This window comes from Nilaparvata lugens, chromosome 5 (genome assembly GCF_014356525.2).
Source record: "Nilaparvata lugens isolate BPH chromosome 5, ASM1435652v1, whole genome shotgun sequence".
In the NCBI taxonomy this organism is placed as follows: domain Eukaryota; kingdom Metazoa; phylum Arthropoda; class Insecta; order Hemiptera; family Delphacidae; genus Nilaparvata; species Nilaparvata lugens.
The window spans coordinates 22,851,967-22,878,207 of record NC_052508.1 but is presented as its reverse complement, the minus strand read 5'-3'; the positions used below and the strand labels follow the sequence as shown (position 1 = coordinate 22,878,207).

The window sequence follows — 26,241 nt, the reverse complement described above, 5'->3', positions numbered from 1 at the left end:
ACTATTCAAATGTTTGTATAGGTTATATTATTTAAGTATTGCGATGTATTTGCGATCTATTCAGTCATTAAACTGAAAATAAATAATAAAATCAACTCTATACTATGATAATTTTCATACTGTATTGTTTTTTTAACAAGTAATCATAAGCCTCTTTAACATAGGATTATTGAGACTTGAGTTTTTTATGAAAACAAGGAACCATAAGTTATAGAATCGAATACGTCAATGATTAGGGAAGCTTCTAAATTAATCATTCATCCAGGATGATTGAGAGTTTAGAGACTAGGATATTAAGTGGCGGAGAAGTTATCAAGAATAGCATACCTCTATTGGATGAGAGCCTTCCAATGAATCCAACTCATAGGCATAAATTTGTCTTCCCAAAAATTGTGTCCAAAGTTCAAATTCCGGGAAAAAATGGGCACAACAGTACCATTGCAAATAAGTTGCAAAGCCTTCTTTCAGCCATAAATGGGTCCACCATTCCTAAAAAATCAGAATATGAATGAATGCATTTGTATTCCAAATAAGGCCTTAAAAATACTGAGTAAAGACATAAAGTGGCGTCTGTCATGTGTCATAAACCTGAAGGTTTGGCAAAACCCCAAACATAACAGTTTTTTAATAGAGAATAAATTTCAATTTTTAAAACAAAGCTGATCAGACAGTTTTGACTGACAGAGTAAAGAAGCTGAGCAGAGGTGGAGGTGGGGCTAGCATTCTAGTCTCACCTCCAGAGCCAGCTAGTGGAAATAGCTTTCCACTATTTTCTGAATAAGTTTCCTCTACACACTTTTCCATCGCCTACCTCTGGAGACAGACAGACCTGAACCGTGGCTGGACATCCCCTGGTTTTCCATTCAGACCATGGAAACTTAGGATGGACATCAACTATATAAGGGTATCGTTTCAATATTGAAACGTTTTTTCCATATTGTTTTTAGAAATTCCAAATGAAGGGGTTATTATAATACAAGGGGTCCAAGTGTCATATTGTTAGTTTCGAGAAAATTGAGTCTGAAGTTTACTTACATTAATTAATTCTTCATTCATGAAATGAATATAGAAATGATATTCATCTATTCCTATAACCATTCAGTATACTTTTACCAAATCAAACGTACAGTTTCAAGTCTCAAATTGCTCTCCTTTCTCAATTATCACCTAAATAGTGATAAGAAGTATCACTTGTACCCCTTGTTTACCAAACAAAACTCTATTGTCTACCTACACATAAATCTATCAAATTTACCAGCAACTGAACAATGATTAATGACCTCATTGCAATATTATCTGATTCGCTAATAGGTTTTCGAGGTATCTTTTGCATGATGACATGGCTTAATCAAGGTTAAATTTAATTTGATGAATACGAGCAACCGTTGTCCTGTAAACAAGGGATCCAAGTCACTTGGACCCCTTGTTTGATCAAATAAACAGCTGTTTGAAAATGTAGTTTAAAAATATTACACCAGATGTCAGCACTGATTAGAAATACGCTTATACCTCTTGTATACTAGATTTTTACCACTTTCAGCTATCGATTACTGTAGCTAACTAAAAGAATGAAAATGTCACTTGGACCCCTTGTATTCTGACCCCCTCAAATTAATTATGACTTGAATCCTGTTTTAAACTGCTCAATTATTATAATTTTTTTATAGAAATAATAAAATAGTCCAATACATTTGTGATTAAAGTTTTGTAAAATCATTGAGAACAAGTTTATTTTATTATTTCAAATTGATTAAATTCTCAAAATTCCATAAACTGAATTAACTGATATTGTATTAAAATAGATGCAGCATAACTAATTTTATAAAAAATATGTAACATTCATATTTATTTATTTATTTATACATTAATAGATACAATCATTCTCAACTATGAATGATTGGGAAAGGAACAACAGGCTTAAAGCCCAAAACTGTTCCTTTCCCAAATTTAGATAGAAATTGTCCAAAAATAGGTTATGTTTACACTACACGTTTTTTGTCCAATTTTGAGTCCAAAATATTTATAAACTATATTTTATAAATATTTAAATATTAATATTAATATAAACTATTTATAAATATATATTTTCAATTCTACAGAAATTCTTTATTTCAAATAAAATAAAAATGACTCCTAATAAAGATGTTTTGCTTTCAAATTACGAAAGATAATTTAGTTGATAATTAAAAACCAACAGCTTTTGCTCTACCATCAAATGCTGCGCAACAACAATTTTACAGTGTTCCCGTCTGGGAGCTGGTGGAAGGCCCCCTTTTTTCAAAAGTTTTTAATGTGGTAATTGAAATAATGATTTCTCTATGTTAGCTCAATTAGTTGTATCATTCGAGGGGTAAGGCGAGATGTAGCAACCGATTGCTAGAACACATGAGTCATCACTTGTTTCAATTCCTTCCTTAAAGATTTTTGGACATGTTCTATAAAAAAGTATATTTACAAAAGCAGGCCATCAATTAAACATTATTAATTAGAAATGGTGGATGCCACTGTCCAAATCATCAATGTTACATGAATATGATTATTTTTCACTTATGATGCTCACACAATCCATGAGCATGAGCAATGGCAAGATGATGAGACATCATCATTGAAACATGTATGTTCATAATTTTTTTCCAGGAAGCGTATCTACAGAATTTTATCTTTTTTCAGAACATTACTTGTTTGACACGCTGTATGAATAATTATATTTGTATTTGAATTGTTTTTGAAAAAATTGGTGGTATAATATTTAAAAAATTAAAATTACCAAAAAATACGTTAAAAAACTGACGAAGTTTAACTTTCAATTAGTGTGTATGTAGTAAGTAAATGGGTCGATAAGTTCTAAAAAATGTCAAAGTGTTAAGTTCGGTTAGATGAATGATTGCAAAATGAAAGGATACTAACCATTGTAACAAGGTTTCCAAACCACATGTGACCGATCTCATGAGCCACAGTAAGTGCAACGCTTTGCTTGCGCGACTTTGTAGAGTTTACCGGATCTATTAATAGCTCGTGATCGTGATACAACATAAGGCCCCAGTTCTCCATAGCACCTGACAAAATGAACACGTGAAAGCATTGAATAAGAGTTTTAGAAATGAAAATATTAAAAAGATTTAAACAAATTCAATACATGGCTGATTTTGATATTTAAATATATTAATAAAGATGGGAAAGTTGAATTCATTAAAATATCGGAAAATTTAATTCCTTAAATTCATTATTCAATACAGGCAGGTAACAGAGCATATTTTGCACGCTGCTATGTTCAAAAGCATGTAAGCTCATGCTCAACCATAAAGTTTTCGCTATGAGCATGTAGGTGGAGGGGATTTCAAAAAGGTTATCTTAAGATTGAATTTAATTTTTTTCAATAGAGTTCAAGTACAAATAGAAGGAGAGTTCACTCCAGGAATATAATTCCTCTGCGATCATAAAGAATCTACCTAGGGTTCCATTCATATTAAAGCATCTTGCATGAATTAAAACCCCCGAAGAGTTAAAACATGAACGAAATTTCTAAAATTTGAATAACGAGGAAATCACTGTTATTACTATAAAAATGCAACTACAGCCACAACAAACAAAATACCTTACACCCATGAACCATCTTTTGAAGGAATAGTGAGTGATGTTGGTAGTTGATCGTGCACAGAATTGTCTCGGTAGCTGTATGCACGGTTGAGATGGCAAGGAAGTGAGTGAGAGACGCAAGTTGAACAGTAAAACTGATGTTGCCGCCTATCATGGTGAATCTTTAGGTGGTTTCACTGCTACTTTCTTATTTTTGCCCATCAACTACGGCTGTGTCGTTCATGTATTGCAATGAGACTTTTTTTAGATGTTTATCTATCCAGTTTATTTTTCAACTGTTTATGTTTAATAAGAAAACAAGGATATTGTAAAATTTCACTAAAAATAAAACAACACTGATTTTATTTGACAATATCCTTGTTTTCTTATTATGGAGAGATTTCACAATATCACCATCAATTCTACTATGTTTATTTTTACATTAACACTTAATAATGTTAATGTTTTGAAGGGACGGATTCAAAGATCCAAATGATCAAATAACCTCACACGTCAACCGAAGCTTATTGTGTGTCCCAAGTATGTTAGTTAGGCAAACCAATTCCTGTGTCCTTTACAAGGTCCAGGAATTTTTTTCCTATACTAACATCCCATTCCTCACCTGGCTGCTTGCAGCCAAACAGAGCCTTTCTTCTAGCCTCAAGTCTTTCGAAATCTAGTATGATATGCTTGGCAGTCTCTTCAGACTGATTACAAAGCCTTCACATCTGACTTTCATTTCTAAGTCCAATCGTGTGGGGATGTTTCCTGAAGTGGCCGTGTCCAATTATCAGGGCAATCAACTGCTTGACCTGACCTCTACCCAGACTCACCAGCCAGCTGGTGAAGCAAGGGCTTGCGTCTGCCAGCAGCCTTTTGCTAAGTGCTTAACCAGGGTGACCTTGCCATTGCTAGAGTGTAAGTCCCTGGACCATTTACTTATTGTATGGAAGGCAATTGTTTTGCTTATGCCACAGCTTGGCTCTGGACCAAAGAATGGCATACTGGAACCCCGCTTAGCAAGATGCACAGAGTTGCGTGTTGCAAGTGGTGCCCACACCAATTTACACTTGATTTCATTGGAGTCAAGAACCTTGAGGGCTGCCTGACAATCTGACAGGATTACTATATGATTGTCGCAATAGCGTCTGGCAATGCCTATGTTGGCACAAGCCATGATGCCCCAAGTCTCTGCTAGAAAGATGGTACAGTGTTGTCCCAGACTTGCACAAACTTGTTTTCTGGGTGAATCACTGTACACTCCGTAGCCAGGTTTCCCTTCAATGTGAGAACCGTCCGAGTACCAGACAAGGCTGCCTATTTTGAGATAGGGCCCCTCCTGAGGCTTCCCCTACTCTCTAGAGAAGAATTTGACAGAGAAAGGTTTACTGAAAACCGTACTCCGTATTCATGACATCTGACGTCATTTCAAGCACAGGGCTGTGAGCAACAGCTTTGGTGATTGTGCAGTGGCCTGTTTCGGACAGTTCTTCTCTCCATTGGCCTGCAACTTTCAGTTGATAGGCTGATTTTCGTGCTTGTGCCATTATAAAAATGTTCAATGGCAGTAAGCCAAGAGCAACTTCAAGAGTTATTGAGTTGAAAAAAAATGATTGAGTTGAAAGTTGCTTAGAAATTTGGTATGGTAAAGAAAATTGAAGGTTTTAGTTAAAGTTATAAGTTGAGGTATACAAATAAATATCAGAGAAATTTTTTCGAGTAGGTAAAGTTAAAATGGTTATTAGTGAAAGTAGAAACAAATATTGGAACAGTAACTTACTTAACGGGTTAAATTAAAATAAAATTAAGTGAAATCTTTTCAGTTGAGTTTGAAATGAATAGGGAAAATTTCTTGAGTTAAGCAGGAGTTTAAATTATTTTGTAGTTGAGAGTTGAAAGGTTGACTAGAAATTATTTAAATTGGGATATAAGGTAAAAATATGTAGGAAAATTCGAGTCAAAAAGGAAATAGAATTTTTGTTGGGAAAATTAAATTAAAGTAATTAACAGTATAGTAGAAATCTTATCTTGGCCAGTAGTAGTTATATGCCGGGTGAACTGATGTAGGAGTCTTGGTCTAATTCAAAGGAAAACGGAGAAGGGAGAGTGAGAGAGATAGTTTTCTATGTGAATAAGTTGAGATATTTTGAGATCTAGTAGAGTAATTGAATCTAGTTGAATATGAAGTTTATTGTTGAGAAATAATCATGTGAGGCTCCAGTAAGGTTGGAAATGTCAGTGAACTTGAGAATCAGTAATAATGTAATAGTAGTCTATTAATGTGTTAATGTATTGGTAAATTCCAAAATGTTGATAATGAGAAGTCAAGCAGTAGCAGTCCAATGCTAAGCTAGTTGATCGAGCTCAATTTTCATATTATTGAATCATGCGTTGAGAATTTATTCTTCCAGTGTTCAGAGAAAATGTCACGTACTTCTAGTTGAAGTTGTAGGCAGTGAGAAAATGACAATACTCTAGTGAGAAGCGAAATACAGAATTATTATTGTCGATTAAAGCCTGGCACTCGATTATAGTTTTGTTTTGACTACTGTAGCGTTCTGTAGTAAAGGTTTCCTACTGGAATATTATAATAAAAAGTGTTTTTCTCATGATTTTAGAAAGCAAAATCGCGCTTGTGTTATTGCTCTCGTGTTGATCTCATATTGCAGTTTCAACCATTGTTATCCTTGAATCGTAGTCTATGTAGAATAGTTTTGCCTATCGAATTGCTTTATATTGTTAACAATATTATGCGTTCTCAACTCTATAGTAATGATAGTTAGATTTCAATACACTCAGCAGAGTTAACAAGCTTCATCGTTCACTATTATAATCAACGTACTCATCTTTTACAACAGCAGAGTAGCATAGAACCAATCGAAACTAGGATGCCGTTTAAACGTTTTTCCTTTGTTAGATTTTGCCAAGAAAATAATCAGAGACTCAATAAAGTGACTGAAGTATTCAAGATTATTATACTCGGTCCGTCTTTAGTAACTACTTAATAAGTGGTTATTGTTTTGTCCTGACTCTTGCCACAGTTTTAAAGACTCTTGCCACAAATCTCAATGAGATTCCTTTTGAAGAGGTCCCGCTTCAAATTGGATCCTGGTATCAATCCAGAAATTCGACTCTCCAAATTAAACAGAATGCCTCTATGGTAACATATCCTGATTAGATTTTTTTGCGTGTTTCACACCGTAAGGAGGGGAAGTGTGCCTAGCACTATTTTTAATTCAGGCCTTTTCCCAAGTTATAATAGTAAATTTAATACGCAATAGACTAGAGCAATTATTGTGAGTTAGCGAAATAAATTATTTTCTCTCTCTATTATAAACGGCCATGACTTCGAGTTTCCCAGGATAGATATTTAAAAATTGTGGTTCCGAGTCGTCGAGGAATGTAGATTATGGAATTATCTCTTAAACAGAGCATTCCTGTCACGACATAGAGTGCGATAAGTTGGAAAACAGCAAGTATTACAATTATAACAAACTAATGATTTTGCAGATATTATTTTGTCCTAAGGCTGTAGAAGCCACGCGACGATTGGTCAAATTGATTCCCTTCGCCCAACAAGAGACCTGTTTCTAGATTCAGTAGTGAGGCGATTCCCCAGCCGAGAGACCAGATTATGTTTCGGAGGACACTTTGCTAGGAGCACTACGAGAGTAAATATGTAGTCATTATGTTTCGCCCTTTTTGGGCAAGTTTATATTATTAGTTAATGTAGGAGTTGGTTTTAATTTTATTAAAGTTTAAATTTTCTAGTAGTGCTATGTCCTGAAAAGTTTAATTGTGTTGCTTCATCATGTAGGAATAATTGTTTCTTCAAATAACCACTAAGGTACGTAAAATAAGGTTAAAATATAATTTAGGGAATTTAATTAATTGAAACTTCCATCTGAGTATTGTACCAACAAAGCCTGTTATTTTTCAAGTTAATAATATTGATTGAGAATAAATAATCCTTTTGATTTTATTAGTGATGGAAGATAATTTTTTTCCTAAAGAAGTACAGAAAGTAGAGAAGAAAGTTTTCAGTTATGTTACATTTGAGTTATTGTTTCTGAAGATATATTATTGTAGAGTTTTGCTGAAAGTCAGGAAGATAGTCTTTAAATTGGAATGAAATTTTCAAGATTATGTTCATATTGAGTTTAAGACTTGCTAAAGTTTTATATTTTTCTGACTGTGTTTTCTCATGGCGTTAAGGCTTTTAACTGAACGCTATTTTATCAAATTATAACAGAGCTTTTGAATTATTTGAGAAGAAAGATCCATTAATTCTGATACAAAGAAACAGTAGTTTAAAGATAAAAATCTATATAAAATGTGGATTTAAATAGAATGAGAGAATTTAATTAACTGTAATCAATAGATAACTCCTGTTTTAGCTTTTGATGAATTGTAGGAAGAGTTAGAAATTAATGCTGTAATACATTTATTTACAGCGGTTCATGTGTGACCCCAAACCAACTTCATGTTTCACCCCTTCAAAATCCAGCTTTAAGAAACAACTTCATACCATCAAGGACTCCACGAGCAAGGCATGTCGTAAGAGGTCCCGAGGATGATACCTGACCAGAATTGACGTAATGCCGTTTCAGGAGACGGAGGTTGCGCATCGCAAGATGACTTCCCGACATCATCAACTCAACTCTTAGAAGAAAACGCCGAAATAACATCGAAAGGAAACACGACGGAAACCATCAACAAAGTGCAGTGCAGTGAAACAAAGGGTCATACAAAAATGTCAATCAAAGTGCGGTTTTGAAATTGGTGTATGGGGTTATCGACGAGATTTGGGTTTTTGTGTTTTGAGTTTTGTTCTGAAATTGATATTTGCAACTGATATTATTTGGTTTGGTGACGTATTAATATCTAACGTAAGGATATTAATGCGCCCCCAGATCAGAGAATAAAGGTAATGTAACGTGTTAAATTTAATATGAATCTTATTCTCTTTCGTGTCAGTATTGTTGATATTTTGTTTGTTTTAAAATATTGTAGTGTTAAAATAGTGAACGGCGATTAAATCAGGCATGGCAAAAAACTTATTGTAGTTTTCCTGACTCTAACCCGTTCGCCTGCATGAATTGAAATAGTATAGACTCAGATTCATTTTCTAGATGAGCCGGCCTACTTTAAAATTCTAAAAATTTTCTTCAAAATTATTTTTAATTTATTACCTTCATAAAGGTTAGGCACAGCAGTTCTTGATAGAACTATCACTTCATCTTCTTCTTTTTTTAATTATGATTTTGTTCAGCTTGGCGGTCAGTTGATGATATTGAGATGTTCAATTATATGAGACATGTAAACATCAACCAACTTATAAAATTGCAACATTACAGTATATATTACTGCATTTGTATAGGTTTAGGCGATACTGCCTGAGTACTGTTAAAATGAATAACCACCTGAATACATACCAACAAAATTAGCAGCAGCCATAAGATCCAGCTTAGGCAGTGTGTAACTGATACCGAAATAATCCTTGTAGAAAGCGAGTACTTTAGCAGTGAACTCAAGTGCAAAACTGCCCTGATTGACAAGTCCTGGCTCAGTATACAGTCGCAATGTCACACCATCCGACGTCTGACTTTCAATGTACTCATATTCACCAACACACATCGCAACCAAATATGTTGACATCAACGGAGTCGTTTCAAATATCATAGTTCTTTCTCCATTTGACTCAACCACCTCATCTTTGACAGGCTAACATGGAATAGAATAGCTAAAGTAAAATTATTTAATAGAACAAATCTGAAAACTATTAGATTAACAATAGATTCAAGATTCGTTTATTGTCAGAACATTAAAAACAATAATGCAAGACATCGTCAAAAAATATACAATCACAATTTTAACAAATAAATAAAAAAATAAAATAAATAAATAAAGGCCTTTATTGAACAATTGCATGCGTAATAAACATTAGATAGTAATTATTAATAATATTGATTGAGAATAAATAATCCTTTTGATTTTATTAGTGATGGAAGATAATTTTTTTCCTAAAGAAGTACAGAAAGTAGAGAAGAAAGTTTTCAGTTATGTTACATTTGAGTTATTGTTTCTGAAGATATATTATTGTAGAGTTTTGCTGAAAGTCAGGAAGATAGTCTTTAAATTGGAATGAAATTTTCAAGATTATGTTCATATTGAGTTTAAGACTTGCTAAAGTTTTATATTTTTCTGACTGTGTTTTCTCATGGCGTTAAGGCTTTTAACTGAACGCTATTTTATTAAATTATAACAGAGCTTTTGAATTATTTGAGAAGAAAGATCCATTAATTCTGATACAAAGAAACAGTAGTTTAAAGATAAAAATCTATATAAAATGAGGATTTAAATAGAATGAGAGAATTTAATTAACTGTAATCAATAACTCCTGTTTTAGCTTTTGATGAATTGTAGGAAGAGTTAGAAATTAATGCTGTAATACATTTATTTACAGTGGTTCATGTGTGACCCCAGACCAACTTCATGTTTCAACCCCTTCAAAATCCTGCTGTAAGAAACAACTTCATACCATCAAGGACTCCACGAGCAAGGCATGTCGTAAGAGGTCCCGAGGATGATACCTGACCAGAATTGACGTAATGCCGATTCGGGAGACGGAGGTTGCGCATCGCAAGATGACTTCCCGACATCATCAACTCAACTCTTAGAAGAAAACGCCGAAATAACATCGAAAGGAAACACGACGGAAACCATCAACAAAGTGCAGTGCAGTGAAACAAAGGGTCATACAAAAATGTCAATCAAAGTGCGGTTTTGAAATTGGTGTATGGGGTTATCGACGAGATTTGGGTTTTTGTGTTTTGAGTTTTGTTCTGAAATTGATATTTGCAACTGATATTATTTGGTTTGGTGACGTATTAATATCTAACGTAAGGATATTAATGCGCCCCCAGATCAGAGAATAAAGGTAATGTAACGTGTTAAATTTAATATGAATCTTATTCTCTTTCGTGTCAGTATTGTTGATATTTTGTTTGTTTTAAAATATTGTAGTGTTAAAATAGTGAACGGCGATTAAATCAGGCATGGCAAAAATCTTATTGTAGTTTTCCTGACTCTAACCCGTTCGCCTGCATGAATTGAAATAGTATAGACTCAGATTCATTTTCTAGATGAGCCGGCCTACTTTAAAATTCTAAAAATTTTCTTCAAAATTATTTTTAATTTATTACCTTCATAAAGGTTAGGCACAGCAGTTCTTGATAGAACTATCACTTCATCTTCTTCTTTTTTTAATTATGATTTTGTTCAGCTTGGCAGTCAGTTGATGATATTGAGATGTTCAATTATATGAGACATGTAAACATCAACCAACTTATAAAATTGCAACATTACAGTATATATTACTGCATTTGTATAGGTTTAGGCGATACTGCCTGAGTACTGTTAAAATGAATAACCACCTGAATACATACCAACAAAATTAGCAGCAGCCATAAGATCCAGCTTAGGCAGTGTGTAACTGATACCGAAATAATCCTTGTAGAAAGCGAGTACTTTAGCAGTGAACTCAAGTGCAAAACTGCCCTGATTGACAAGTCCTGGCTCAGTATACAGTCGCAATTTCACTCCATCCGACGTCTGACTTTCAATGTACTCATATTCACCAACACACATTGCAACCAAATATGTTGACATCAACGGAGTCGTTTCAAATATCATAGTTCTTTCTCCATTTGACTCAACCACCTCATCTTTGACAGGCTAACATGGAATAGAATAGCTAAAGTAAAATTATTTAATAGAACAAATCTGAAAACTATTAGATTAACAATAGATTCAAGATTCGTTTATTGTCAGAACATTAAAAACAATAATGCAAGACATCGTCAAAAAATATACAATCACAATTTTAACAATATCACAGGTCATAGAATTACATCACATTATTTAGTATTTCAAACTGTAAGGTTAGCAGTCAATTAAAAGAAATTTAACATTAATATATCACAGGTCATAAGAATTACATTACATTATTTATGCATTACATAAAGTCATTTAAAATATTTTTCACACAAATTTTGAACTGTCTAATTTCAAGCTCTTTTATTTCAACTGGTAACTTATTGTACATTATTTTCCAAACTCAACAAAACTATTCAGCATAAAGTGGTAGTTACACTGAGTCCTGAGTGCTGTAGCCTGTCTAGTAAAATGGCTGTGAACATTACATTGGAAAACTGTTTACATTTTTCTTTGTGTGCATCATGCATTCAAAAGCATACAGTGCAGTAATTGTCATGATTCTTAGGCTTTTAAACAATGGTTTACAATGGGTTCTATTATCCTTATTACAAATCACTCTGATAGCTCTCTTTTGTAATATAAAAAGTTTCTTCACATTTGAATCTCTCCCCATGCAACAATGCCATATGCCAAATGAGACTGAATATATGCATGATAAACAGCAATCATCACATCAAGACTAGCAATATGCCCTAATCTGCTAAGCATAAAAATACCTCTAGACACCTTACTACACAGTAAGCTGACATGCTTTTCCCACTTTAAATTATTTTGTAATGTGATGCCTAGAAACTTCACATATCACATCGGCCACTTAAATCAAATTTCAACAACTGTGTTTTGTCTTTGTTGAGACAAAGAGAGTTTGCAGCTGTCCAGTCTTCGATAGTTGCATTGATAAAATTAAGGATATTTATGTTGTCAAATAATTTCTTACACTTGACTTGTATTGCTAGATCATCAGCAAACATAAACGCCCTGACATCACTACCACTTATTGCTGCTGGCAGGTCGTTTGAATAGATAATAAAAAGTATGGGACCAAGTGTGGAGCCCTGGGGAACACCTGATTCAACTTTTAGAAAATTAGAGAAAGAACCATTGTGAATAACTGTCTGAAATCTATTACTTAAGTAAGACATTATAAGCTTTATAGATAGATCATCAAACCCATAAAACCTGAGTTTTTGTATCAGAATAACATGTGAAATGGTATCAAAAGCTTTTGACATGTCATAAAAGCTACTCTTGACCTTCATTTTTCCATCTAGCCAGCTAATTCCATTCCTCAAGAACTCTGAGATAGCAGTATGAGTACCTCTATTGCTTCTGTAACCAAATTGGCTATTAGTAAAAAGTAAGTTCTTTTCGAAGTATTGTACAATTTGATTATAAAGTATAATCTCAAAAATCTTTGCAATTATAGGTATAGGTATAATAGACACTGGCCTATAATTATTGTAGTCAAGAGGTGAACCTGTTTTCAATAATGGAATCACTTTAACTAATTTTAAGCATTCAGGAAAAACCCCATTCTCAATACACATATTGAAAAGGTAATTTCATTAGAGAAGAATTCAAACAATAAATATCTAGACAAGCACTATTACTAAGAGACAATACAGCATTATACACTTGTTCAACACTAATAAATGAAAAAGAAAATGAATTTTATTATAGGAACATTTAGTTTGAAATTTACAAGATAAAAAGAAACATCATTAACAGAAGTAGGTACACTATGAACAATATTACTAACACTCTCAATAAAAAATCATTAAAACCACCAGCTGTTAGACAGTCATTTACATAAACATTATTCAAATCATTCTTATTAAGATTTTCTTTTACAATAGACCATAACTCTTTAGGTTTATTCTTTGCTGTTAATACACGGTTGCAATTATGCTCAAATTTAGCCCTCCTTACAATAATGTATATTCCACATATTGCACATTGTTTTCGTTTTGTATTATTATTTTTATGATATAAATAAATTATTGGATTGAATAATTCATGAATAATCCTTCAACACATCCCAATGAGATAACGTTTGTGATGGATGACCCAGTCACAGTCACTAATAAAACGACTGTTCAGTAGTCATAAATTGTGAAAAAATACTACCTCTGTTCCAGAGTAGCTTGGAAATCGATTTGGAGCATCAGCAGAGCAAAAAGAAAGACTCACGGGTTTGCTTCCAACTAACAAAACTAAATAGTGTACAAGGTTCAATGTTATGAATTCCTTCTACAGTTATCTACTATAAATTATATAAAAATTTCAATTGCAGAAGTCTCTATTTGGAAAATAGTAATACAGTAACTGCGTTATTTTCTTTCCCCTCTTAAAGAGTGAATGACAATATTCTTGAAGGAGGAAAACAATTTAGTGACATGCCAAATTTCCATTCTAAGATAACTTTAGAACATAAAATACTAGGTGAGTTTTGGTAAATGTTAAGAAAAATAGTTTTCAAATAATAATTCTCACATCTCATTATTCCTTACTCGACAGGGAAGTGAGTGAGCATGACAACAAATGTACTTGCTCTTAGACGAGGCGCGACGTGACGAGAGTCTGCAAGCTTTGTCTCAATGTTAACATTATAATACGATAATATGATATTAAATCATCTAGCAGACTCACGTCACGTCGCGTCTCAATTTGCGACAAGCTTAAAACTGAGCCAATGAGGACGAAAAATTGTTTTTATTATGTAGTCATAAGCAATTTATAAGAACATTTTGAATGTTATACTGTCTTAACCTTCCGGCAGTTGCGATGTTCTAAAAAGTACAACAGTGTCAGTTTTTTTTTGCTGCACAAAACTATTGAATTGGGTGGTATCAGTGAATGAGTCACCTATGCATTCCAAAACTTTCTCTTCATCACTCCACTGAGTTGCAGGATCAACCGAGCAATGGTTCAGTCTTTAGGTGCCATTTACTCGCCACAGTGCATAAGTATGATAGGGACAGACACTGTCAACGAACCAATAACACGGAATTGTTGGCTATGCTTGGTGTACCTTGTTGGGCTACGAAAAGGTAATCATGCAAATGTTCATAGGCGTATAATAATCCAATGATATGGAAATAGTAATTATACAATTAATTAAAATGTTTTGACAGTAAACAGAGTACAATACACTTGGAAAATTGGATGCTGTAAAAATTACAACACGCGACTGCTCCTGTAATTGAGTAGGGCGCGACTACCGGAAGGTTAATGAGATCGTAATGTATTGTGAGTATCTGATAAATTGATATGCTAAGATAGTGAATAGAATTAAGTAAACAATGAAAATCAACAAGTAATATTTACCATATTGCTGACAGCAGTACACCCCTTTGGAGCAGTAATAGTAATGTCAAAAACAGCTTTTATTAGAGGCTCATCCCAACATGGGAAGCACATGCGCGCATATGTTGATTCAAATTGGGTAATGGCCATGTATTTACTTTTGTCATTTCTCCTGCAAAAAAAAATTGTTACAAGTATTAGTTCATGTTTTTTATAAGTATTAAGGGTTTTACTAGAAATTAACTAAGGGACGGTTTCCGAGCTCAGAATTTAGCTGTTCTAGACTTTGAACAGCTGGAGTCAGAAAATTGGCTTTCCGAAACGGGGCGTAGTCGTAGTCAACGTTAGAATTAAATTTCGAAAACTAGAAAATTGAACACAAAATGGAATAAAGAGAAAATAGTGTAAAGTTTCAGCTATTTTTAATTACTTTGGAATGTTTCATTTCGACAAGGAAAAACGTTTCCAATTATTATAGAAATGGGAAAATAAAGATTATCATAAAAAACTACTACGAAATGAGAAAATAAAAACTGCGACTACGCCTCGTTTTCGAAAGCCAATTTTCTGACTCCAGCTTTTTCAAGCTTTTTCAACTTGGCTAAATGCCGAGCTCGGAAACCGGCCCTTAATTTATAAGTATGGATGATACCTATTTGGATTGATCTATCTCTATTGGATTTTTCTTTTGATGTAATAAATAGATTACTGTATTCTGTAGAATAAAAATTTGTTTTTACTCAACATGTGAGTTCAAAAGTAGGCAGTAACTACCGGTCATTTCAATTATGTCCCATGAGATCAGTCATCTTTTAGAACGCACTTATTTATGGACAGTATTCAACGTTCTGTGTGCCATTGGAAAGAAAATCAAATTCTTTAGGGATCTTTTTTTCAGTTTTCAATTTACAGTAACAATAATTCTAACGAAAATTAACTCTTTCAAGTTGGAAAAAATGCCCAGGTTCTCTGAAAGGAATATTTGAAATTTGAGAAAGCTAATGCGCTCCTTTTATTTTGTTATTAATTTTATTTTATTATTTGTTATATTTTGTTCTATCAAGAAAATCTTATGTAAACTGTAGACGCAATGTGTTCCAAGAAGAATGCATAATTTTAATTTTTGTCCATTCATCTTATGGGACATCAATACGATATGGAAGACTGCCAATGCCGACTGTCATCATATTAGAGTAGCTGGACAGCTCCTGTGCTATTTTCATGTGAATAACTAGCATGTGCTGCTCCTGGATGACTAGCTGGAAATGGGAGTGTCCATGGGTAAAGTACTAACCTCAAGTATATTTATCATCACTAATAGTATTCTAATAGCTCATTTAAACACATTCCTCAATGATTTTCAAGTTTCCAAAGATAATCGTACAAAGGTTTATGAATGTATGTGTAGGGACAGGTTTATCAACATTATTATAAAATGATACTTACAAACTGCTCCGGTAAAATCCTTTGGTGTCATCATTGAGAGTTCCGGAACACTCAAAACTAACTGTTGCTGAGCCGGTTGCAAGAGGGTTTGGGAAAAAGAGAGACAGTGTTTCATCTTCTACTGATAGTTTTGTTTCTGGCGTAAACACATCCCCATTTGAGTGCTGCAGTTCCACTTTACTGTACTTCAAACCTACCGAATTCACTGTTATTCTGTCAACTGGATCATTTATCTGGAAATTAATAAAAATAACAAAAACACATTTGTTAAAGGGTGTAAAGCGAAATTGAGATGTAGCTTATGTAAATCTAAATCATATCTGAAATGGCAATTTTTTCTGAGTAGTTGAAGAGTAAGCTGAAGTAGTTTGAATAGATGGAGACTTTCACCTTATAAAAAATGTTGAGAGAAAAAGGATGAACCAATGAAATAATATTTCATTTTTCAAAATCATTACATTTTATAAACATCAATACTGTAGATAGACAGATAGATTCTATTTTTAAATTGTTACTAGGCTTGTCGCCTATGGTAACATGGTTACAATAAGATCTATAGTTTTACAAGTTATTTTATATGATTACATGGTTACATAACATGATTTCATCGCATTCTTATAATAACATGATCTCATTATAATGTGTGACATTGTGTAATAATACTACATGATCATAATATAATAATTCATAATAATATAGTGAAATAAAAAAGGATAAACATATTCCTTTTTTATTTCACTATATTATTATGAATTATTATATTATGATCATGTAGTATTATTACATATATATGTTGTAGTATTATATATCATATATATTATATATATATATATATATATATATATATATATATATATATATATATATATATATATATGATATATATATATAATACAATCAACAAAACTGTACTGAAATATAGAAGAAGGTACCTCACATGAGTGTGTATATCAGATAACACAGTAACCCACATACTGGCTGTACACCGTAAGTTTCCCTAGACATCTGAAGAGAGGTTGGCAGTGTTCCCTCAAGCACGAGAAGAACACTATCATCAGTTTTTTCTGTAGATGCAGTACATCATGGACGACCGGTTGCTGAACCCCTATTAGTACGCCATAGATTATGTGGCTCTGGAGAAGTGAGTGGTAGGCCTTGATGAGGCTGCTATGATCAACCAGGCGTCTCAGTTTGCTGAGGAGGTAATACTCTTGAAAGTTTCCTACATTGCACACCTGTTGAATATGGTGATTCCAGCTCAACTTCCCATTCATCCAGAAGCCCAACAGCTTTGCTGGTAGTGTTGCTGCTGTTTTCCTCCTTAATGAGCAAACTAGGGTTATTGTTTTATCCTCATTGAGCTTTAATTTCCACTCTTGAGCCACTAATCGAAGAAGTGGAAAACGGAATCTTTCTCATCAAGCAATTACAAAACTGAAAAAACTGTTGAACGACTGTACAGCTTCAGTTGAACTTGTGAGCCTTGAGATGTGATCACATTCACAAGGTGATATTCATGATAAATTACAATGTGTTCAAATTACAAAATAAGAAACAGATAACAGTAGGTACATCAATGTGATGTTATCACTTATTCACCTACTGTTATATGTTTCTTATTTTGTAATTTGAATGACACATAAATTGTAATTTATAATGAATATCACCTTGTGAATATAATATTGAATAATACTGCTTGCTGGAACTGTCCCCCAAACTCAGTCTTATTGGGGGAATTCCACTCAATCAATTTTGTTCTTTTATATTATTTCAGGTAAAATGTAATTCTTATTTTGTTAAAAATCATATATATATGAACATGTATTGTTATGCCAAGTGGAAATTAACGAATTGAACTGAACATTAATTAAATGCATATATGTGCAAGTGCACGTCGAATCATGCAGCCGAAAAAACTGAAAAGTGCCATTGAAACACGATGTGAGCATGTAGCTCCTTACACTGAACACAACTAGCGATGTGAGTGTTCCAATTTCTCATTCCAGATTTTGTTTATCAACTGCACGCTTGGTAATGCATTACTTTATTTATTTATTTTATTTATTCATTTATTGTATAAAATACTATAATCATAATACAATTATGACATTGGAGGAAAAACTAGGCTGAGCCTGTACTATTTCTCTCCAAAAATTTTGATAAAATGTTATTGTTGTCCAAAAGATAAGGTTATGTTATCACACACTGCTTCGTTACTTGATTTTCGGTCCAGGAAAGATGATTTAGAATTTAGAATTTTGAAGGTTGATTTTATACTCTAATCTAAATGAATCACAGAATGTATCACAATAAATAAAAAACTTTAGAAATATTGCACTTATTTGAAAAAATTTAATACAAAATCAAAAACCTACTCACTATTTGTTATTCACAGCTGAAAACATTTGTTCTCTTAGCGTGCATTTGCACATATACGCATCCAAACAGATCAAACACTAAAGGTCGTCACTATTATAAGTCGTTATAATGGCAATAGAGGAAGATAAAGAGGAATAGCGTTGCTGATTCTCTGCCTTGTCAATGCCTTCTATGGAGGATAGCTGATACTGGAATATTGACTATTTATTCTTGTTTAAAAAATGAATTATATTTTATTCGTGTCAATAAAATAGATTATATAATGTTTAGGTAATGAATTTAATAATCGCCTATGAGATAACCAAGCTATGTAATTTATCCAGTTCACACCAGAGTAGCGTAGTCATGGGTGCTGCAGTCAAGAAGCCGTTGGAAGAAAGGCTGGAAAGCTGGAGGGAGACTTTGGAGAAAAGGAACTGAAAATTAGCCGAGCAAAAACAGAGTACATGATATTGGGAAACAATGATGGGCTACCCTTACAGCTTGAAGGAAACAAGCTGCATCCAGTTGCAAGTTTTAAGTACCTGGGTTCAAGTGTACAGAGATATTGGGCCATATGAATAAAGTTGAGCATTTGCTTATACTTCTAAAATATGGAGCATTTGCTTCATTTTATATGAATAAACGTGAGCTAAACCTTTTACTCATGCTCATCAAAAAAATAGTTTGAGCATTTGCTCAAAAGTAAAAGCTTTTGCTCAAAATTGTATAGATAAACTAGAGCATTTGCTCAACTTTTGAAGCAAATGCTTCAAAAAAGGTGAGTCTAGTCCAGAGCAGCTGATCACCTTCTGCTCATAGTAATATGGCTCAACTAATCCGTATGAGAAAGAGGAAACTATACCAGATACGATCACAACCAATAGTTGAGAACTATAAAACTCTTATTAGATTCAACCATGATATATATATATCTCCATTATCCCTACAAAAGAATAAATACAAAAGATAGTCATCACAAAATAGGAGATAGGCATTTAAGAAGGTGAGAGTGTGGACGATTATAAGAAGGCTATTATAAGAATATGCTGAATATTATTATAAAAATGACATTTTTTCACGCTATTATTTCAAAATTCTAAACTCAACTAACCTAAAACTCTATTCATGAATAGAAAACAGAGCAGACGACGCAAACACAAGCGGTGCACCCTATTTGCATATTTAGCGCTTCGTGAGCTATAAAAACAAACTAAGGCTACAAAAGCGAATCAGCTGATGAAAAATCTCTAATATACGTGAGCATTTGCTCCAAAGTTCAGGAGCATAAGGTAAGAGTATAAGGTAAAGCTTATTCATATAAAAATGAGCAAATGCTTTTGCTTCTACCTTTTGCTCACGAGCAAAATCTTATGCTCCATACTCTTGCTCATGAGCATTTGCTCTGGTTTTATTCATATGGCTCATTGAGGGCTTGATGTAGAAATACAGCATAGAATAAATTGTGGATGGATAAACTGGAGAAAAATGAGTGGTGTTCTTTGTGATAAGAGAGTGAATTATCAAATGAAGGGAAAAGTGTATAGATCAGTTGTGAGGCCAGCTATGCTGTATGGAACAAAATATGGCCCATTTCAAAGAAACAGGAACAAAAGATGGAAGTGACTGAGATGAGAAAGTTAAGCTGTATGTGTGGGGTTACAAGAAGAGATAAAATAAGAAATGAATTGATCAGAGGCACTGTAAAAGTTGGACTACTGGGAAAGAAAATGCAGGAGACAAGGATGAGGTGGTTTGGGCATGTGCAACGACGGGAGGAGGATTACGCTGGACAAAGAGAGCAGGATTTGGTTTTGGATGGTGTGAGAGGGCGTGTAGACCTAGGATGAGGTTGGAAGATAGAATATTGGCTGACTTGCGGGAGAGTGGTTGGAGGAGAGAGGAAGCATTGGATAGGGATCGAGAGGCAAACTAAGAGAAAGGAATGCTGACTGGCACAGCCAAAGAAGAAGAAGACACCAGAGTAGCGTAGCTTTTAATATTGGGAGATAGGACGGCTACGTCTTTCTAGCAACCACGTGTCTCGAGATGCCTGCTTATAACCGCGCGTCTAAAGCCGCGTACAGATATACGCGCCTTCAACCCACACCGCGCACGCTCCGCACTCGTTCCGCCATCGCACCGCAATCGCTCCGCCCCACTCTTCACTCGCACCGATCATTAACGTTACGGAAGATGTTAGCTTTTCTCGCGTTCCACTCTTGCTCACCGGTCGATCATCAATCGCTCTGCTCAAGTGACTTTCGGTTGCGGAGCAGAGCGAAAGTCTGTACGCACCTTTAGATGCCTCTAAGGAATTTACCATAGTATTCCATTGATTAGAACCAGCAGTACATGTTGACTCGGACTGATGTGCATGAACATAACACCAGACATCGAGAGATTATTGATATTCCCAGAGTACGCCTTCAAAAATAAAAAATATAACCTCCAAACTACACTGTAATAGAACTACATAATTTTTATTATTTGTCATGAATTTTCACAATGAATAGATAAATTGCTGACGACGGTGAAAATTCATGACAAGTAAAATTATGGAAAAAATGAGAGGCTCTAGTCAGTCGGTTACGAGGACGGGACCTGGAGCTATCTACTGCAGATAATCGGGCCCGGCTCTACCCTTCTTTTCCGAGACACCATTTTCCTGGTTCAGTGAGTTCAGTGAGCTAATATTATCAATTTTATTATTATATATTATTCATCTTTTTTATTGAAGGCAAATCCTGTAATTATTCTATTGTTTGTTTAAAAAGTTTTCTCAATATTATTTTTATTTAAGTTTCCAGTTTCATTTTGAGTTACAATTTGATTAAATCGATTACTTAGTTCTCCAAAATATAACTGTTTTGTTTATTATTTTAAAATATAGTTCCTTTCTCATGAGTTATAGAGTTAGATCAATTTAACCTCTCGCAAGCCAAGCGATTCCCCTATTATAAATTGTTACCATAATGTCTAGGGTTGTTCTCACAACCTTATAATACCATCACAATACCATACATAATATAACCCCAATATATTCCTATTTTAAATACCCCATTACATGGTGTTGGGCGTCGTTCTCATGAGAAAGAGTTTATTAATTGACAAGATTAGCCTTCAAATTATCTATTGACATTTTCATTTCAGGTCATTATCATAATTATTATATTCTGTGTTTGATCTCGTATAATTATGTCCTCTATTCTCTCAACGTACAGGGTAAATATGATAATTGTTATTATTGTTATATTGAGATGAGTAGCTCTAGTTCTAGTGACTCTGAACAATCACCTAGTGAATTCGAGGTTTCATTATTACGTTTACCTATTGATTTAAAAGTAAAATCTCTGGATAAATCAGAATTATTAGAGCTAGGCAAACAGTTAGGTATTCACATCCCTCAATCTGTTAATATTGAATACTTGAGATTCGCTGTTGACTTGGCAAAAAAAGTTTGTATTTATGTGGACCACGATTCAGGAGCTAGAGATGCTCTAAGTCGATTACTTAAGTTAGGGTCCCTGTCTCAACGCGATCGTATTATCTTCCCTATGTTAGCCGATTACGAGCGAATAGTAGGCAAGCTAGGCAGAAATCAAGAACACATCTACGACACAGTAGCTCCCGATAACTTAGCAAATATCCTAATTCCAGAAAATAATATGGCAGGGAATGATAAAAGACCCTTTGCGAAACCCGAAAGCTATGGGGGTACAAAGAGTGAAGACTTCAACGAGTGGTTGAAAACCTTCAATAGGGCAGCAAAAATAAATAAGTGGGATGAGGATGATAAAATCTTGTATTTACCCCTCTACCTCAAGAAAACAGCATTGGCAATTTTCGACATATTTTCGGATAAAAATGAAAACGCGACATTTCTTGATGCAGTAGGCCACTTAAAAAGTAAACTTGTAGACCCTGTTCATGAAGAGACAACCAGACAAAAACTCGAAAACAGAAACAAATTACCAACAGAAACATACACAGAATACACAGCAGATATAATAAAACTTTGTCACATTCTTGAGCCTCAAATGTCAGAGAAAAGAATAGTAGGATATGTTTTGAGAGGCTTAGACGTAGGAGCATTGCAACATGTTGCTTTCATGGACAATGCATCAGTTGAAGATTTAGAGAAAAATCTCGCCAAATATGAAAGATCTCGCTTCCTTCTAGACAAAAAGTTAGGAATGCATAATGCTTCAATCGAACAGCCTGTCCAAAAAATAAATGTAGTAGATACTTTAGAGAAGAAATTGAACGATCTGAGTATTGTGGTGAAAAATTTGAGTAGAAATGTAGGTCAATCACAAAATCCCAATCCTAATAGACAGTTTGGAAATAGGAGCGGAAACTTTTCCCCACACGAAACAAATCAGAACAACTTCCAAAGACAACCTTATTCAAACAATAATAATTACAATGATCGCGACAGAAACACACAATCACATAATCCTAATCCTAATAGACAGTTTGGAAATAGGAGCGGAAACGTCTTCCCACACGAAACAAATCAGAACAATTTCCAAAGACAACCTTATACAAACAATAATTACACACAATCAACATCAGTCAATTACAGGACACCAATCAACCCTAATAGGACTAGATTCTGTACATACTGTAAGAGGAATAATCACTGGAAAGACGATTGTTTTTTCTTATCAAAAAACTCGAATACAGGATCCCGAGCCTAGACGAATCGGATATGAACTTGGGATCCGGATTTGAAAAACAAAGCGCTGAATTTCCATTTGATAATTATTCTCCAAATTCAATTGATAAAGAAGAAATCACATGTAATATAATATCTTCTGTATCAATGAAAGATGAACAATCCAAAGCGATAGAATTTGTCAGGCAGTTTTTTCTCAATGCCAATAATAATCAGTTATACTCAAATGAAAGTGAAATTAATTGCTCTAACGAAATAGAAAGTGAAACCAACTTCAAACAGCTATTGTCTTCCGAAATGCATGCTCAGCACGAACTTGGAATGAATGGATCATTGACTAAAGAGAGAAGAATTCAAGTCCCAGTACTTACTATTAATGGAAAATTCAAAGGAAAAGATGTATCAATTACCATTGACACCGGTACGAACGTAAACATAGTTCAAAAAAATCTTTTAAGTAGCGATGATCTAAAACATTTGAAAAATAGTAGTATTGCTTTATCGGTAGCTAATGGTTCATTAATGCCGATCACAGGAATGATCTCGAGTGAAATTCAAATACATGACAGGAAATTCGAAGTAAATTTAGTAATTTCTGAAGACTTACAGGCTGATATTATTGTTGGAAATTCCTTCTTCTCAAAATATAAAATGAAATTAGATTATGAGAATAACATCATTTCAATGACCGATAATGGTAAAATAGTCGAATTAGACATGGATAAAGAGTGGATTTGTACATTAAATAGATTACACAACGATTCTGAAACAAATATTACAAAAGAAGTCTGCATACCCAATCCCGTAAATTTCGTCAAATGTGCTCTTGAAACAATAATCCCCGCTCAAAAAGACGTGAATGTCAAAGTCAATCTAACACAAAAATTGCTCAAAGTATCCCATTTTACTCCAAATGAATCGTTATTACATAATAAAAAATTGCATGTGCTTTGGAATGAGGATGATTTTGAAACAAACATGAGTGAAATTAGAATTTTGAATCTAGGAAGGCAAGATATAAGATTGTTGCATGAAACTATTATTGGTGAAATTGAAGGAGAAGTTTGTAATTACGACGAATCTGTTTCATTAGTAGACTCTGTTCTATTCGATGGAGGGGGTGTGAAATAGATATTAATAAAGATCTTACACCAGAGCAAAATTCCAAAGCGAAAAGACTCATCAATAAATACAAACACCTATTTTCAACAAACGAAATTGATTTCGAGGAAGCGAAATTACCCGAATACAAGTTCAAACTTACAGATTACACACCCATTGCTAAGTCACCGTACAGATTACCTATCGCTCAAAGAACAGAAATAGACAGACAAGTAGAGTTATTGATAAAAGCAGGAATAGTTTGTGAAACCCAGAGTCATTATGCTTCTCCCGCATTTTTAGTTACTAAAAAAGACGGTGGATTCAGATTGGTTGTAGACTATAAAATGTTGAACGAGAAAATATTACCGGATAGATATCCCCTTCCCCTTCTTCAAACAATTTTTGATTCTCTTGACAATTCGGATTACTTTTCCACCCTAGATATCAGACAAGCATTTTTCCACATCTCCAAATGCTTTCCAACGAGCAATCAACCAAGTATTCAATGATTATTTGTATAGAGGAGTTTTGATTTACTTGGACGATATCATTAGCTATGGAGAATCATTTGATAAGCAATATCAACAGCTCGAGAAAACCTTGAAAAGATTGCAAGACGTAGGACTAAAATTGAATACATCTAAATGTCACTTCTTCTACCGAAAAATTAAAGTACTTGGACACACTGTCTCAAAGGAAGGGATACAACCCGCTTCCGAAACCTTGGAAGCTATCGAAAAATACCCTATACCCAAAACTGTCAAAGATGTCAGAGCATTTCTTGGTCTTAGTGGATTTTACCGAAAATTCATTCAAAACTACGCTATAATTGCAAGACCCTTAACAAATCTGATATCTAAAAATAACGAGAATAAACCAATCACTTGGGAAGAAGATCAGCAGAACGCATTCTCGGAAATAAAAAGCAAACTTTTATCACAACCCGTACTTCATCATTTTAATAATGATAAGGAGGTAGTGGTACACACAGATGCTTCTCGAGTTGGAATAGGGGGCATTATCTCGCAGCCTGATGACAATGGAAAATTACATCCAGTAGCTTTTGTTTCCAGAAAACTGACAAAACATGAAGAAAATTGGGCAGTAGGAGAGATTGAACTTCTATCAATAGTGTATTGTGTAAATTATTTCAGACAATACTTAATTGGCCGATTGTTTACAATCTACACAGATCATGCTAGTTTACAATACTATAAAACTTGGAAAAACCCCAGTATTCGAGTCAGTAAGTTACTTATGAAATTAACGGAGTTCACGTTCGATTTGAAATATAAACCAGGAGCCCAAATGCACGTACCTGATGCCCTGAGTAGATATCCACTAGAGAAGGATATAACTGATCTCACAAAGGACGAAAACTACAATATATTCGAAATAGAAGAAATAGACATAAAGACTTTACAGAAAAATGATGAGAGTATAAGAAAAATATATGATGCAATACGAAACCCTAATCATAGTGATACAGCTACGATTAGAAAGGCGAGAAAATACACGATCGAAAAAGACATTGTCTATCTGAAGAAATTTGATGGGCATACCAATCAATTGAAACTTCTCGTACCCCGATCTCTTATCAATAAAATCCTTGAAACATTCCATGATGATTCCTTAACAGGTGGACATACCGGCATTTATAAAACCCATGAGAAAATATCATCGAAATATTATTGGGAAAATATGTATGAAAACATTGCGAATTATGTAAGATCATGTAAAAATTGCCAAGAGAGAAAAACCCCTACTACGAAGCCTCAAGGTTTCTTATCACCCATCAAGTGTGATAGTAAGCCTTTCTCAAGTATCATGATGGACTACATCGGTCCGTTAGAGAGCTCAATGGGCTATTCATACATTCTAACGATTGTTGACTTAACGACCCGATATATTTTAGCTGAACCTTGTAAACACGCCGACGCAAATAATACCACTAAATGCTTATGGAAATTAATATACCGATTTGGCGTTCC

The 26,241-nt window shown here is 34.0% G+C and overlaps 1 protein-coding gene across 2 annotated transcripts in view; it reads right to left on the bottom strand.

Annotated features, from left to right (window-relative positions):
* The window catches only part of LOC111046243 (puromycin-sensitive aminopeptidase), a 76,660-nt gene that overhangs the window by 34,302 nt on the left and 16,117 nt on the right, over positions 1–26,241 (bottom strand). Inside the window, exons 2-6 of one of the 2 annotated variants that reach the window (XM_039427964.1) lie at positions 16,108–16,340; positions 14,683–14,833; positions 9,012–9,300; positions 2,908–3,056; positions 328–489 (exon numbers count right to left, since the gene is read on the bottom strand). In XM_039427964.1, the coding sequence (XP_039283898.1) occupies positions 328–489; positions 2,908–3,056; positions 9,012–9,300; positions 14,683–14,833; positions 16,108–16,340 (984 nt within the window). Of the gene's footprint in view, positions 1–327; positions 490–2,907; positions 3,057–9,011; positions 9,301–11,024; positions 11,314–14,682; positions 14,834–16,107; positions 16,341–26,241 lie in introns of both variants that reach the window. The other variant, XM_039427965.1, reaches the window with a different exon arrangement.